Raw genomic sequence first — 17,129 nt, forward strand, 5'->3', positions numbered from 1 at the left:
ATCGACGTGTCAATGTTTATATCTCAGATTACACACACTCTGTCATTATGGACGAGTGGGTTTGTAATTACGAGCTACATTTTTTCACAGGGGCTGTCTGTGACACACTCGTATGCTATACTGTACAGACAGACAACCACACTTGCGTGTACGCATGCACGCACGCACACACTCACACACACACACACACACAAACAAACACTCACACAAACAAACAGTACACACACAGTACACACAGTACACACATTTTCCTGCGTGTGTCTGTCCATTTGACCGGTTCTTCCATCAAACTCCAATGGGACAGATAGTATTCTTTTCTCCAAGTTGGTGAGGGGTGGCGTGGTGCCAGCCAGGACGGCGTGCCAAGCTAGGCCCTCACAGCTTGCTGAACACAGGAGAGAAGCCTAGCCCTGGCAGTGTGGCTCACAGAGCGATCTCCCTTATCCTGCCAAATCTGCTTCTGTGGGTATTGAACACAGCCTTTGTGAGATGTTCATTTTCAGCCTTGTTCTTCATAGACACCCACACTGGATCATAATTTGACGACTCTGTTATTGAGTTGCGTTCAAAAGCTCAATGTCTCTTGTGGGGACTTCAGGGTTTTCAGCCATAACTTCCCTAATATGGATCAATGGCCCCATTGTTTATTGTATTTAAATAAAACCCAAACCACAGAAGGGAAAAGACAGACTGTACACATGACAACAATATTCCACCCAAGCCAGACTGTTTTACCTTTCTGAGAAAATCTATCCTCGGTGTCATTGGTGTTTTCACATCTGATTAAAGATCCCTCTCCCTGGTGCAGTGGGGGTGCCTTTTTACTGCTCATCGATAGATTGAACAAACATCCTATTTGACAAGGCTGTCTGCTGCCTCGCTCCCCCAGCCCTCTGATAGACAACATAAATGCGTTTTATTCCATCAAATGAAATTGAGAAGATGTCAGATACTGGCTATGCTGCGGTGATTGACCCTGACACAATTTCTCCCCCCTTCTTCTCTCGCTCTTTGTCTTTCTTTCTTTCTTTCTTTTTTCTTTCTTTCTTTCTTTCTTTCTTTCTTTCTTTCTTTCTTTCTTTCTCTGTTGCTCTCTATTAATCACTCTCTCATTGTCTCTCTCTCTCACACCTGCTTATTCAGTGTCATACTATACAGTATATACATTTTTACAACAGCTCTGGTGAAATTAAAATATGAATCATGTGAATAGAATAATAGTAGTAGCAGTGGATTTATTCAATTTTTTTTTACAAGGCAGTAATCAGAACCCTTGTTAGCAGGAAGGCCATAGTACAATACTGTTTAGAGAGCATAGTCATTGAGGTGAACATGTTCAATTATAGCGGGACCAATCCTTGTGTATTATATCCTGGTTATGTCATATTGAGGCCACTCATCTCCTTCATTACAGTAATCCACCACTCAATTACAATTCAACCAACTTTATTGATACTAATTCGTTTTTACGATAATACAAAAATAATTACAGTATTCAGATACAAAAATTCAAAGCTCTCTGTCTCTCTCTATGTATTGCAGTTCAATTAAATTCACTTTATTGATACTAATTATGATAACACAAAATAATGACAGTATGCAGAAATAATAATAACACACTCTTTCTCTTTTTCTTCTCCAGGCGGAGCTGACGGGCATCAAATGGCGGTGCTACAGCTTCCGCGGCGGTGGCGAGTACGGTCCGGTGATCTCAGCGCCGGCACAGGATGACCCGGTGCTGCGCAGCTTCATACGCTGTGTGCAGGCCAACCTGCTGTGTGTGTGGCGCCGCAAAGTCAAGCCTGACGCCAAGGAGCTGTGGATCTTCTGGTGGGGCGATGAGCCCAACCTCTCTGACGTCATCCATCACGAGCTGGAAGGTGAGCCCGCCGCTGCTGATCGCTGTTGCGCAGTCATATGCTCATCTTCTCCCCCCTTCTTCTGACCTCCCTTGCTCTCCACTTTCTATCCCCCCATCCCTCCAGTAGGCTACCACCACCCTCTGGGTTTGTTGCATGTGGACCTTGAGAGTGACAGTTGAATAGGCATTTTATTAAAAGTGCTCATGCTGTGCTGTGGGGTCAGTGACTTGGGGGAAAAGGGGCTTTATGTTTAGTGATGTGTAGCGTTGTGTGGTCCGTGTTTTACTGTCTTGTGTTGTGTGGCATTGTGCTGGCTCAGGAAAGTCTCTGTAATGAAGCACACAGTAAGACTCCCTACGTGCGATTTTTTTTGCTGTTGTTTAGATCCTGTATGTGTGTGTGTGTGTGTGTGTGTGTGTGTGTGTGTGTGTGTGTGTGTGTGTGTGTGTGTGTGTGTGTGTGTGCATTACCGAGAGATATCTCACCTGAAAGAGTGCCACTGTCAGCACTATCTCCTCTATTTATAGAAACATTTGCAATATCTGGCTGCACGCTTGCAGCAGGGAACTAGCTTATTGACTAAGCCAGGGGAAGAGAAAGATAAGAGGGACAAGAGGAGGAAGTGAAGGATTGGTTTATGGAAAGGTTTTGGTAGTAATGCAGTGAGCGGGAGAAGGGATGAGAGAGGAGGAATGAGTAAAGCAGAGAGAGGGAGAAGGGATGAGAGAGGAGGAATGAGTAAAGCAGAGAGAGGGAGATGGGATGAGAGAAGAGAAGAGGAATGAGTAAAGCAGAGAGAGGGAGAAGGGATGAGAGAAGAGAAGAGGAATGAGTAAAGCAGAGAGAGGGAGAAGGGATGAGAGAAGAGGAATGAGTAAAGCAGAGAGAGGGAGAAGAGATGAGAGAAGAGGAATGAGTAAAGCAGAGAGAGGGAGAAGGGATGAGAGAAGAGGAATGAGTAAAGCAGAGAGAGGGAGAAGAGATGAGAGAAGAGGAATAAGTAAAGCAGAGAGAGGGAGAAGGGATGAGAGAAGAGAAGAGGAATGAGTAAAGCAGAGAGAGGGAGAAGGGATGAGAGAAGAGAAGAGGAATGAGTAAAGCAGAGAGAGGGAGAAGGGATGAGAGAAGAGGAATGAGTAAAGCAGAGAGAGGGAGAAGGGATGAGAGAAGAGGAATAAGTAAAGCAGAGAGAGGGAGAAGGGATGAGAGAAGAGGAATGAGTAAAGCAGAGAGAGGGAGATGGGATGAGAGAAGAGAAGAGGAATGAGTAAAGCAGAGAGAGGGAGAAGGGATGAGAGAAGAGAAGAGGAATGAGTAAAGCAGAGAGAGGGAGAAGGGATGAGAGAAGAGGAATGAGTAAAGCAGAGAGAGGGAGAAGAGATGAGAGAAGAGGAATAAGTAAAGCAGAGAGAGGGAGAAGGGATGAGAGAAGAGGAATGAGTTAAGCAGAGAGAGGGAGAAGGGATGATAGAGGAGGAAGAGAACTAGTAGTAAGGAGAAGGGGTGGTCTAGTGGAGAGATAGAGATGAGAAGGCAGGAGCAGCGAGAGCAATCTTCCCGCTTTCTCATCTTCATTTGTTAATGGAAGGTGACACTAATGAGTGGGAATGCTTCTGCATGGGTCAGCGTGGCTGGATCTTGTGCGTGTGTCTTCCCGTCTGTGGTCGGAGATCTACTGTTCATATTGAATGCAGAGATGTGTAACCACTACTGTTTCAATTGTTGTTGTTGGCTGTAGGAAGTGTGAGTCTATTTGAGTCCCAGAGATATTGAACGCTTCAGTAGATCCAAACTTCAGAAATGTGTCCGTCTTTGAAATGTAGTGAAATGCATTATTAATATGTGCAAAATTACAACTATTGATATTTATGAGCATCTGGATTATTAGTAACAATTGTGACCCTCTTGACATGCCAAATTAAACAAAGAGTTTGTTGTTGTAGGAGGATTATTTATGAAAATCAAAAGCAACAGAGGGAGAAACATTCATAGTGTATCTCTCTCTCTCCTGACCTGGAGTTACATAAAACAGTGAAGAGGAAGAGGGGGGCAGCATGGGGCAAGTCCACTAATCTAATCTCCCCAGTCATTCCTCGCCACTGGGCCACACTTATCGATTCTCCTCATTGTCCAAAAAAGTGTATGCAGGAGAAAACACTGTGGTGCTGCTGCTGATTGCATAACCTCTGCAAGATTTCACTGCTGCTGATGTTTCTCTACCGCTGCAGAGGCAGTCCGTCAGCACTCAGCAGGGGAAGCTTGGATCCTCTGTGTTCACTCTGCAAAACACTATCGACATGAAGAGTCTGACTAAGGCTGAAGCTGTCATATGGTCGAGAGGGTATTCTACACAAAAGAAGCCCACTTAACTTTCCCACTTTCTCACGTTGTCCCTCCAGAGCACATGAGCCAAATATTAAGCACAATATTTCAGGTTTCCTATAGTTTCTTCAAACCTGTTGTACAGTTGGCACAGAACATGCTCTCAAAGTGAACAGCCTAAGAGGCCAAAGTCACACCTTCTTTAAATTATTTTTGATTGGTTGTTGGTCTGAGCAGGCTTTAGCAGGCTGGTGTGTATGTGTGTGTGTTTTATGGCAGAGAACAGGGAGGGAAGGCAGGGCTTCCTGCTTATCAGATAAAGCGTGGGAGAAAAATATGCAGTGTTTTTTTTTCTTCTTCCCAGAGCGTAGGACTGCTATACTGTGGCCTCCATTACCAAGACATCCAGTCCCCTCCCTCACTCGGTCACTCACAAACCAAACATGCTTAACCCCCCCTCACCCCTCCATTCCTTAGAATCCGCTCTGAACTCCCCAAGAGCACGAGGGTTTCCAGACCCTGGGTGCCCCACCATACCCTGTCCCCTCCTCTAACCTCCTCTTTTCCCCCTCCAATTATTCCTGCATTTTCCCCTGGCATGTCTCCACACAGGGACCTCTGTGCAGCTGGCCGGGAGCCACAGGGAGCCAAAGGTCGAGGGAGCTGAATAGAGCACAGGACAAAGACCTGGTTACATTGTAATGGGCTGGCTGGGAGACCTCTGTCTCTGGGAGGGAGAGCACCTCAGAACAGGAACACAGAGGCCAGATATAATGCTTTAGAGGGGGAAAAAACCTGACTAACTGACTCGTGTTTTGATGTGGTTTAGCTAAATATGAGGCGATACGGTGTAGCTAAGGATGATGTTATAGCCTAATTCCTAGGCTGCCTGTTATACGGAATACTTTTTACAGTTCAATATTATGAAATAATTGTATGCAATATTAATTACAGTGATACCATTGCATATGTTTGAGTTTTCATTTTAAACGTGGTAATCAGGTTGATACATTTAATGATAATGTCATTATTTCATAGCTTGTATTTACAGTTTGGAGTATATGGTTTTCAGTAAATATCTAAGTGAAAAAAGAGCTCTAGTAATATAATTTCTCTGTTTAATCCGGATTATGCAATTTGCCAGAATGATTGTCCTCTGACCTAGCCCATGGTCACTGTGTGGTGTGCTGTGAGCTGCCCTTTCCCCCTGAGCACTAAAAATTGATACATACTCATTGTGAGCCAGATGTACTAAGCTTTTACATCACTGCAAAGTTACTGCAAAGGTACCTGAAAAAATACACTTTCATGCTTTAGCTCTGATATTCAATTGAGCTGTGTAATCTTTGCAGTGGCAGAACATCTCAATAAATCTGGTACCTCAGACAACAGTCCACACATGCTCCATCTGTGTTCAGGTATCAGTGTCTCAGGCGCTCTCTCAGCCCGGCTCTGTATGCCATTGTCATTGGCTCAATGTCGAACCAGTGGAGTGTTTAAACATCATGCCCAATGCATGTGGCTCTGCGATTAGCTTCCCCAGGGTCCTAAGACCTGGTGGAATTGCCCTATATTTTCACTATCTCACTAGTACTGCTTTATGAAAATCTCTTATTTCTTTATTTCTGAGATGACTCTTTTTGTAAGGGTGGTGAGGGGGTAATCTGATCTAGTTCTGGCCGTTTGCTGAGGAGGAGAAGTTATTTATCAGTATGTGCCTGTGCCCTACGGTGTGGGCCGTGTCATGCATGTGCAGTAAGCAGCCTGAGAGGCTGTGACGTGCTGTAAGATGAGTCAATCTGTGTCCACGGATATCCGGTCAACACCTCATGGCAATCGGAATATTTTAACCTACTGTAATGATTACATTTGACTGTGTGGTTATTAGATGGGACTATTGATATTAGTGTTGTCATGACTACCATAACCCAGTTTGCCCCAGAGTCACGTACAGTATATAGAGTTGGGCCAATGCGGATTCTGACTGAACGTTCTGAGAGTGCCACTTTTTCCTCCATAGCCGTTGCTAAGCAATAATTGACACTTCCACCGTGTGCTGTTTATTTCTGATAGTTTTCAAAGCCTATGAAGATGTCCAGTGCAAGTAGATATGCAATGTGCTGACACCTCAACACAGTACCGACTTGGAAACACATTATTCGTAATGATATGAAATAAAAACATTTGTTCAAGTCACATCCTCATTTGCTTGTTTACAGCGGATCATTTCAAAGGGAATTGTCGGAGGCGATCTCTTATTGTTGCATCCAATGATGTGTATAAATCCTCGATGGCTGATGCTATTTAATGGCTAATGAAGCCACCGGCCGCAATATTGCTACTCCTCAGAAGGAGCAGTCCTCCATAGGAATGAATGGATTTCTACAGTATTTCAATAAAATGTTTCAAGGACAAAATGCCATGTATTTATGTATTTCTAGTATCAGTATCATTAGTATCAACAAATGTATGTTCAGTTCACATAATATAATTTAAAAGTATGCATTAAGGTGTCTTAATAAAATATACTAGTTATTTATATAGCTTCCAAAATCAAAAATATATTATTTTTACAATGGAGGAGTACCAGAATGGCTGCACTGTGGCTTCAAAACAGTGCCCCGTCTGTCATCTAGGGCTAATACATGTCATTGGTTACAGCACCAACATTTAGAGAAAAAAGGTGCTAACATGGCATCCGTTCTGAAACCTGGCCGAGCTCTCTTAAAATTACTCGGGTTTGCCTTATCTCTGACCTAGAACAACTAGGCCCTGCTTTGCCATACCTTCGACTCACATTGTGTATCTGATCCCCTTCACTGGTCCAGGGTCAGATTGGTTCTTTAGCTCATAATGTTTGACAATGCGCTGGTGAGCTACTATGTACATCCACAAAGAAGAAACCATATAAACTGCAACTCTTTTTCTCCTGTGGTAGTCGAGCGAGGGAGCGTTGTAGTAGTTTTCCGTCATTTGTAGCTAGTGTAGTAATACCCACATAGTGAAGTAATACCCACAAGGTCGTGGTTACAACTCCGATGTGGCCCAAAACCGAGAAGCAAGCTTCAAAGTCGGAACAGTTTGTCTGGTTGAAGCGAGCGGATTGGAGTATGGGAACCATGCACATTTCTACTGTATGCGGTGCTCATTTCACCCCAGAGGACTTTGATGGCTTAGTATACCCAATGAATGGCAGGATTCAGAATGAGACTGACTGAAAACAGGTGATGTGCTGAGCTTGAATGTGAAGCCCGCAACCTCTATTTCCTACCGATCTACCAGTACGTTGCGAACAGTGGCGTTTAACTTCTTGCGACGAGCAAACCCGTATCCGGGAGCGTAATCATAGCCTCAAATGCATTAGCATAACGCAACGGACATAAATACCCCTAGAAACTTTTCCTATTCATGAAAATCGCATATGAAATGAAATACATATATTCAAACACAAGCTTAGCCTTTTGTTAACAACACTGTCATCTCAGATTTTCAAAATATGCGTTACAGCCAACGCTAGACAAGCATTTGTGTAAGTTTATCATGGCATAATGCTATGCTAGGCTCTGCTGGCAGCAGGCAACATTTTCACAAAAATAAGAAAAGCAACCAAATTAAATAATTTACCTTTGAAGAACTTCGGATGCTTTCACTCAGGAGACTCCCAGTTAGATAGCAAATGTTCCTTTTTTCCAAAACGATTATTTTTGTAGGCGAAAAAGCTCCCGTTTCTTCACCATGCTTGGCTCAAAAATCGACCAAAAAATGCTACAACTATAACGCCAAACTTTTTTCAAAATAAGCTATAATATCGACAGAAACACGGCAAACGTTGTTTAGGATCCATCCTCAAGGTGTTTTTAACAAATATATTCGATAATATATCCGTCGAGGCAGTTGGTTTCTCATAAGAAGCGATTGGAAAAATGGCTACCTCAGTATTTTACGCAAGGTTTTCTGCGGGAGACACCATGTGACCACATGCCATATATGGTCCCTTACAGCCATTCTTCAAGGGAAATGCCTAAAAAGACGTCACAATGCTGTAGACACCTTGGGGAAAACGTGGAAAACGTAAGCTCATTCGTAGCTCATTCACAGCCATATAAGGAGTCATTAGCATGAGGCGGTTTAAAAAAATGCGGCACTTCCTGGTTGTTTTTTTTATCTGGGTTTCGCCTGTAACATCAGTTCTGTGGCACTCACAGACAATATCTTTGCAGTTTTGGAAACGTCAGAGTGTCTTCTTTCCAAAGCTGTCAATTATATGCATAGTCGAGCATCTTTTCGTGACAAAATATCTTGTTTAAAACGGGAACGTTTTTAATCCAACATTTTTAATAGCGCCCCCTAAATCCAACTGGTTAAGATGAGAAGGGACGCTTTTTTCATGAGTATGATCTTATTTCTATTACAGCATATTGGATGACTGTCATTCATATGCCATTCACCCAGTTCAATGTAACATGGATAGGTTTAGAATGAAAGTTTACAACGTAGGTGCACACAGGTCGAGAGAAAAATTTGAAGTGACATTCAATATCGCCTTGCACACTCTTGCCTACATCTAGCTGATATAGGGTGTAATCATTAGTCCAACAGTTGCAAACGAGAGTTTCTATTGGACAAATTCAGGTACAGTGCAGTTACAAATTCAGGTACAGTTACATAAGTATTCTGACCCTTTGCTCTGAGACTTGAAATTGAGTTCAGGTGCATCCTGTTTCCATTGATCATCCTTGAGAAGTTTCTACAACTTGTTTAGAGTCCACCTGTGGTAAATTAAATTGATTGGACATGATTTTTAAAGGCACACACCTGTCTATATAAGGTCCCACAGTTGACAGTGCATGTCAGAGTAAAAACCAAGCCATGTGGTCGAAGTAATCGTCCGTAGAGCTCCAAGACAGGATTTTGTCGAGGTACAGATTTGGCGTGGGGTACCAAAAACTTTCTGCAGCACTGAAGGTCCCCAAGAACACAGTGGCCTCCATCATTCTTAAATGGAAGAAGTTTGGAACCACCAAGACTCTTCCTAGAGCCGGCCGTCAGGCAAAACTGAGCAATCGGGGGAGAAGGGTCTTGGTCAGGGGGGTGACCAAGAACCCAATGGTCACTCTGACAGAGCTCTAGAGTTCCTCTGTGGAGAAGGGAGAACCTTCCAACCATCTCTGCAGCACTCCCCCAATCAGACCTTGGCCAGACTTAAGTCACTCCTCAGTAAAAGGCACATGACAGCCTGCTTGGAGTTTGCCAAAAGGCACCTAAAGACTCTCAGACCATGAGAAACAAGATTGGAAGAGTTCCAGTGTTGTGTTGGATAGTCCTAGCTAGTTAGTTGAGATAGCATCCCGCTGTTTGAGCAGGGTGTTTGATTAGGCTAAACTAGCGAGCTGCATTTGATAGCTAAGTAGGTGAAACAAAGTGAAAAAAAAAACAACCAAAATCTCTCTCTCTTTCTTGCTTCTCCTTAATTTTGGAAGAATCTTTTAATTTCTTCAAAACTCTTCAACTATTGTCTTTCTCTCTCTTTGAATCAAATACTCACCACATTTTATGCACTGCAGTGCTAGCTAGATAGCTGTAGCTTATGCTTTCAGTACTAGATTCATTCTCTGATCATTTGATTGGGTGGTCAACATGTCAGTTCATGCTGCAAGAGCTCTGATAGGTTGGAGGACGTCCTCCGGAAGTTGTCATAATTACTGTGTAAGTCTATGGAAGGGGGTGAGAACCATGGGTCTCCTAGGTTTTGTATTGAAGTCATTGTACCCAGATGAGGACGGAAGCTAGCTGTTCTCCGGCTAGACCATGGTGCTACCCTACATAGTGCTGTTGAGGCTACTGTAGACCTTCATTGCAAAGTAGTGTATTTTAAATACATTTTTATTGATGTGATTATATTTTATCTAAAAAGGATAATTTTAAATGTTTTACATAAAAATAAAAATATATCATGGAGGATGGTCCTCCCCTTCCTCCTCTGAGTAGGCTCCACTGATCGCGAGTGTAAGCTGTCATGGAAATTGTTCCGGGAGGAAAGGGGACAGTGCGAGTCATAGGATGCAGATGGCCTTATGTATTTCCAAAACTTTAGTTTAGCAAGCTAACAACCTTGCAAGCTGATTTGTAACATTAAATTCCTAAAGTATTTACTTGTAAGTTGGCTGATGTTATTAAAACCAGTAGTAGTGAGTGCAAATTAGTTATACATTTGAAGTTATTTCTGTTGGAGTGTCACGTTCTGACCTTAGTTCCTTTTTTATGTCTTTGTGTTAGGTTGGTTAGGGCGTGAGTTGGGGTGGGTAGTCTATGTTCTTTTTTCTATGTTGTTATATTTCTATGTGTTTGGCCTAGTATGGTTCTCAATCAGAGGTGTCGTTCGTTGTCTCTGATTGAGAATCATACTTAGGTAGCCTGTTTTCCCCATTTAGGTTGTGGGTGTTTGTTTTCTGTTGAGTGAATGTCACCTCGCAGAACTGTTTCATTTCTTCCATTCACTTCGTTATTTTGTTTTGTGTGTTCAGTTAATAAATTAACATGGACACTTACCACGCTGCGCATTGGTCCGATATTTCATACTCGTCGTCAGACGACGAAGAGATCTGTTACAATAAGCTGGCTTGCTGGGTCCTCAAATGTTTTTTTTCCAGCATGACTTCTGCATTCTGATCAGTTTTATGTGATAACTTGAAAATACAAAAGTATGGTGTAACTTTGCATTGGGATTTATTTTTGCGTATTATATTGCAAATCCATATGTTACATGTGGTTATGTTTATGCTACCTAACCTGTAAGTCATTTAGCCGAAGCTCTTATACAGAGCGACTTACAGTTAGTGCATTCATCTTAAAATAGCTAGGTGCGAGAAGGGGTGCTGTGGGATTATTTAAGATACTCTTTGGAAAGGTAGGGTTTCAGATGTTTTCGGAAGATGGGCAGGGACTTTAATGTCTTAGCTTCAGTAGCAAGCTGGTTCCACCATTGGGGTGCCAGGACAGAGAAGAGCTTTGACTGGGCTAAGCGGGAGCTGCCCTCCCATAGGGGTGGGAGAACCAAGAGACCAGAGGTGGCAGAACGGGGTACTCGGGTGGGGTGTAGGTTTTGAGCATAGCCTGAAGGTAGGGCGGGGCAGTTCCTCTTGCTTCTCCATAGACAAGTACCATGATCTTGTAATGCATGCGAGCTTCGACTGAAAGCCAGTTGGGTGTGCGGAGGAGCGGGTAAACATAGGAGAACTTGGGAAGATTGAACACCAGGCGGGCTGCAGATATGTTTCTGTGTGAGCTGCAACACTTTGTGAGTGAGGTAGGGTCGTACTCTACAGATATTGTAGAGCATGAATCTGCAGGAGGGAGTCACTGTTTGCAGAGAATGACAGGGTTTTGTCCAGGGTCGTGCCAAGGTTCTTTGCACTCTGAGGGGGACACCGTGGAGTTGTCAACTGTGATGGAGAGGTCTTGTAGCGGGCAGGCCTTCCCCGGGAGGAAGAGCAGCACTGTCTTGTTGAGGTTGAGCTTGAGGTGGTGGGCCGAGATCCAAGTTGAGATATCTGCCAGGCATGCAGAGATGCTTGCCGCCCCCTGGGTGCCAGAGGAGTAGTTGAGTGTCATCCGCATAGCAATGATAGGAGAGACCATGTCAGCGTGGAGCGGAGTGATTAGGTGTATAGAGAGAAGAGGAGAGGGCCTAGAACCGAGCCCTGTGGGACAGCAGTAGTAAGAGTACATGGTGCAGACACAGATCCTATCCACGTCACCTGGTAGGAGCGGCCTGCCAGGTAGGATGCAATCCAAGAGTGTGCAAAGCCTGACACCCAGCCCTGAGAGGAGGATCTGATGGTTCATGGTGTCGAAGGCAGCGGATAGATCTAGGAAGATGAGAACAGAGGAGAGAAAGTACGCTCTGGCAGTGTGGAGAGCCTCCGTGACAGAGAGGAAAGCAGTCTCGGTTGAGTGACTCGTCTTGAAGCCTGACTAGTTAGGGTCAAGAAGATCATTCTGAGAGAGATAGTGAGAGAGTTGGTCAGAGACCGCAATCTCAAGTGTTTTGGAAAGAAAATAAATACACGATATCTGTTGTTTTTTATGTGAGAGCTGTTGCGTGTTGGTTTCTTGAGGAGGGGAGCGACTCTAGACATTTTGAAGTCAGAGGGGACGCAGCCAGTGGTCAGGGATGAGTTGATGAGGGAAGTGAGAAATGGGAGAAGGACTTCAGAGATGGTCTGGAGAAGGAGCGAGGGGATGGGGTTGAATGGGCAGGCTGTTGGGCAGCCGGACCTCACTAGTTGCAGGATTTCATCAAGGGAGATGGGAGAAAGGGGTCAAAGCATAGGGTAGTTCTGTGGGAGTGGGACCAGTGGATGAGGAGCTGATGCCTTCAACCTTCTTTTCAAAGTGGTTGACAAAGTTGAGACGATTAAGGTGGGAGGCGAAGGTGGAAAATAGTTTTCTAGCAGAAGCTTGAAATTTAGAGTGAAAGAAAGTGGCTTATACAGAGGAAGATAAGGTGGAGAGGAGGAAGTGACAGGATGATAGGTTCACCCACACCACGTCTTACAAAGACACGGCAGTTGGAAACGAAAATCTCAAATTTGGACTCCAGACCAAAGGACAGATTTCCACCGGTCTAATGTCCATTGCTCGTGTTTCTTGGCCCAAGCAAGTCTCTTCTTCTTATTGGTGTCCTTTAGTAGTGGTTTCAATTCGACCATGAAGGCCTGATTCACACAATCTCCTTTGAACAGTTGATGTTGAGATGTGTCTGTTACTTGAACTACATGAAGCATTTATTTGGGCTGCAATTTCTGAGGCTGGTACCTCTAATGAACTTATCCTTTGCAGCAGAGGTAACTCAGGATCTTCCATTCCTGTGGCGGTCCTCATGAGTGCCAGTTTCATCGTAGCACTTGATGGTTTTTGCGATTGCACTTGAAGAAACTTTCAAAGTTCTTGAAATGTTATGTATTGATTGACCTTAATGTCTTAAAGTAATGATGGACTGTCGTTTCTCTTTGCATATTTGAGCTGTTCTTGACATAATATGGACATTTACCAAATAGGTCTATCTTCTGTATACCCCCCTATCTTGTCAGCGAGAAGTGCAGCGGTCTAAGGTACTGCATTTCAGTGCTAGAGGCATTACTACAGACACCCTGGATTGAATCCAGGCTGTATCACAACCGGCTGTAATTGGGAGTCCCATAGGGCGGCGCACAATTGGCGCAGCGTCGTCCGGGTTTGGCCGGTGTAGGCTGACATTGTAAATACGAATTTGTTCTTAAATGATTTTCCTAGTTAAATAAAAACACAACTGATTGGCTCAAATGCATTAAGATGGAAAAATGAACTTTTAATAAGGTGGTTGAGAGAATGCCAAGAGTGTGCAAAGCTGTCATCAAGGCAAAGGGTGGCTATTTGAAGAATTTCAAACATAAAACATATTTTGATTTGTTTTAACACTTTTTTGGTTACTACATGATTGCATTTGTGTTATTTCATAGTTTCGATGTCTTCACTATTATTCTACAATTAGTAAAAAATAAAGAAAAACCCTTGAATGAGTAGATGTTCTAAAACTTTTGACTGGTAGTGTATAAGAGTACAGAACTGCCCCGGTGGAGCACACTTCAGACCTGTATTTTATGCATCTAGGTTTGACTGTGACCTCTCCAGCTTGCTGTTAAAGAATTATTAATTTAAGATTGACTTCATGTGTCCCTGGTGGTAATTTCCCCAACAATTAATTTTTGTGGAGTTTCAACACCATGACTTGGAAAGGACCTCCAGGGACACGAGAAGTCAATATTAACCTTTTCACAGGTAACAACAAACGGGTGTGATCATTCTACAGTGGTTCCTGCATCGTACACTCAAACCGGTGTGATTAGAATGCTTATTTAGAACGTCCAGTTTCAGGTGACGCAACAGTCAGCATTTAAGTTCGCCACACTTTTCTTTCACAGAAACATTTTATAGGAACGCACACATGTCCAAAGTTATTATTTGTAAGGAAATCAACAAGGATGGCAATGCGAGCGCCACCCAGAAAATGTGCCAATTCGCACCAGACAGTGCAAATGTCTGCGTACTTGATCTGTAGAAACGTTGGTGGAGTGCGTGGGCTCTCCTCAAAGAGGAGAAACTGTCTGCAACTTTGAAATGGGCTACTTCTTTGTGAATCAATGAGGAGGCAGAACACACCTCAATTCAAACTGTTTGAAAATTAAACTTGTTAGAATATCATTTGAAATTGACAAGTTGAAACATAGCCTATAGATAATTAGCAGGCAGCGCGTGTTAACTGTCCTGTTGCGTAACTATCACATTTTGTAAGAGTGAGTCCATTCTGACATCACGTGCATTGAACAACTATCGCTTGGGTGAGACCGTTAGAGATATCTGGAACTCATGTGTGAAAAGGTTAAATTAATAATCTTTATTATCAGCTTGCTGGAGAGGTTCCAACCAACTCAATGCACCATAGTACACATGTCGGTCAGGAGCTCCACCGGAGCAGTCCCGTTAGTTCTCTTATATACTGCTACAGACAAGTTATATTTGCATGATTTAGCTTATTCATTATTCTTAATTATTTAATCATTAACATTTGCATGTGACCAACCAATACCTCACAAGGCTTCTCGCCAAGCTGAGACCTTGAAACTGAGATATCCCTTTTGTTCTCAAAACAAGGTTCTGGGCGTACTGCCAAATTGCAGATACTAATAGTGAGGATTCCTCCCAGGCACAATCTATCAGTCACTTGCATGAACCCAGTCGATTTGGTTATTAGAAAAGCACAAACATAACATTTCCCATCACAATGGGTTGTTGCCAAGGGGTGGGGAGCGTCTGTAAAGCCTACAGGGAGAGGAGTGAACAGGTATAGAAAACACACACACTATCAAGGCAAAAGGCAAGACCCAAATGCAGACACAGGAGGCAGATGGTTGGAATCTTACAATGTATATTAATCCAAAGGGGAAGGCAAGAGAATGGTCGTGGACAGGCAAAAAGGTAAAAACCAGATCAGAGTCCAGGAGGTACAGAGTGGCAGACAGGCTCGTGGTCAAGGCAGGCAGAATGGTCAGGCAGGCGGGTACAAAGTCCAGAAACAGGCAAGGGTCAAAACCGGGAGGACTAGAAAAAGGAAAATGCAAAAAGCAGGAGAACAGGAAAACCGCTGGTTAACTTCGAAACATACAAGACGAACTGGCACAGAGAGACAGGAAACACAGGGATAAATACACTGGGGAAAATAAGCGACACCTGGAGGGGGTGGAGACAATCCCAGGGACATGTGAAACAGATCAGGGCGTGACACACACATCGTTTCCAAAGCTACAAAATAGCAAAATGAGATCATCTGCAAACAACTAGGTAAGATACTCAAGTGATAGAGTGGTGTGGAGCCTTCCTCTCTTTCCTTCCTCTAATAACTCAGCAGAACAACTTGGCAGAACCGTCTTTGTTTCGGCGACGAGACCGCCACTGATACGACCGCCGCTGACAGCTGCCTCTGAAAAAACGGGACTGAAGTACTAACACTAATTGCTAATTGCCTAGCAGAGGCGAAGAGCACACCTCCCAGTACTAATTGCTGATTGCCAAGGAGAGGAGAACCCATTCCAATCATGATGGGTTGCACTGTGTTGGAGGCTCTGGCAGACTGCTGAAGGGCACTATGACTTGATGGTTGACTTTGAGCACCAGTCAGTGCTGCTTCTGCTCCTGCACCTGAACAGCATGTGTCCAAGGTGAATGGAGAGGGGGAGAGGAACGCAATGAATCACCTCATCATGTCAGGATCAGGAGCCACATCAGCGTATTCACTCAAGTGTTATGAATATGGAAAGACAATCTCCTCACATCATTTAATTTGATGTGGTTATTGATTAGGCCAGTGTTACTTTAACCACATTCTTATGCTCAAATTAAAGTTAATTGTAAATACACTGTAGTAGACACTACACTTTTCATTATCTGACTGAAACACTCATTCCAGGCTAATCCGGTGTATTTTTATTCCACCACAAATTTGCACTGGAAATGAGAGCAAATTGATGAAGCAGCAAATGGAAAGTAGGTCATGAAAGGAGTTAATAAAGAGAGATTTTATCAGTAGGATGAGATGGGGTAATAAAGATCCAAACACAACAAGTGGATCAGACTGACAATCCTGAGAAAATAATCTGTGATAATTAAATCTCTTATAAAACGAGAGAGGGAATGAACAGAACTGATATGACTGGAGGCTTGTCATTCACAACAACAGCATGGAAACCTGTGCAAGATAGCAGACAGAAACGTTACCTCTGTCAGAGCAGAGAGCTTAGGGGCTATGGCCCTAGGTGGAAAGCTGCCTGCCATGATTTGTGAAGCCATAAGGGATGTGTGTGTGTGTGTGTGTGTGTGTGTGTCTGTAATTGCCAGGAGTTTCTGTGCTGCCAGAGGTTGTAAGGTTCCCAGGTAATTGTTCACTGAAATAAACAATGCCAGATTTGTGTGTGTACTTGAGCCCTGGAGGAAGTCTCACCTCTGCCTCCACCTGTACGGTCTCACTGTGATCACATCATCTCTTGTGTGTAGTCTGTACTGTACCAAGGTCCTTCCCACCACCTGCTCCACTAGCCAGAATGGCATCAGTGCATATGATTATTATGGCTGTATTTTTTTGGCTATATTTGTTTGTACTGGCTAGGATTCTATTAGTAGTTTAAAAAAATGTTGCTGCCATCCTGGGTTATGTCTCCCTTGAAAATCCTTAGAAAAATTGTTATTTTATCTCAATTGGGATCACCTGTATTTATAAGGGACAAATAAATAAAAGATAAGGTTTCTGTTACTTTTCATTGTTTAAATATTCACTTAAATCTACCCAGCTACTGTCTCTGATAAAAATGTGAAGTTGTTATAATTATTTTAGATTGACATAATATACAGTAT

General features: G+C 43.3%; 1 protein-coding gene across 3 annotated transcripts in view; it reads left to right on the plus strand.

Moving 5' to 3' along the window:
* The window catches only part of LOC139388040 (mediator of RNA polymerase II transcription subunit 13-like), a 149,084-nt gene that overhangs the window by 12,064 nt on the left and 119,891 nt on the right, over nucleotides 1-17,129 (plus strand). For all 3 annotated transcript variants that reach the window (XM_071134535.1, XM_071134537.1, XM_071134536.1), the window contains exon 2: nucleotides 1,643-1,880. In XM_071134535.1, coding sequence (XP_070990636.1) covers nucleotides 1,643-1,880 — 238 coding nt within the window. The remainder of the gene's footprint in view (nucleotides 1-1,642; nucleotides 1,881-17,129) is intronic.

The sequence above is a fragment of the Oncorhynchus clarkii genome, chromosome 29 (assembly GCF_045791955.1).
Source record: "Oncorhynchus clarkii lewisi isolate Uvic-CL-2024 chromosome 29, UVic_Ocla_1.0, whole genome shotgun sequence".
Classification (NCBI taxonomy): Eukaryota; Metazoa; Chordata; class Actinopteri; order Salmoniformes; family Salmonidae; genus Oncorhynchus; species Oncorhynchus clarkii.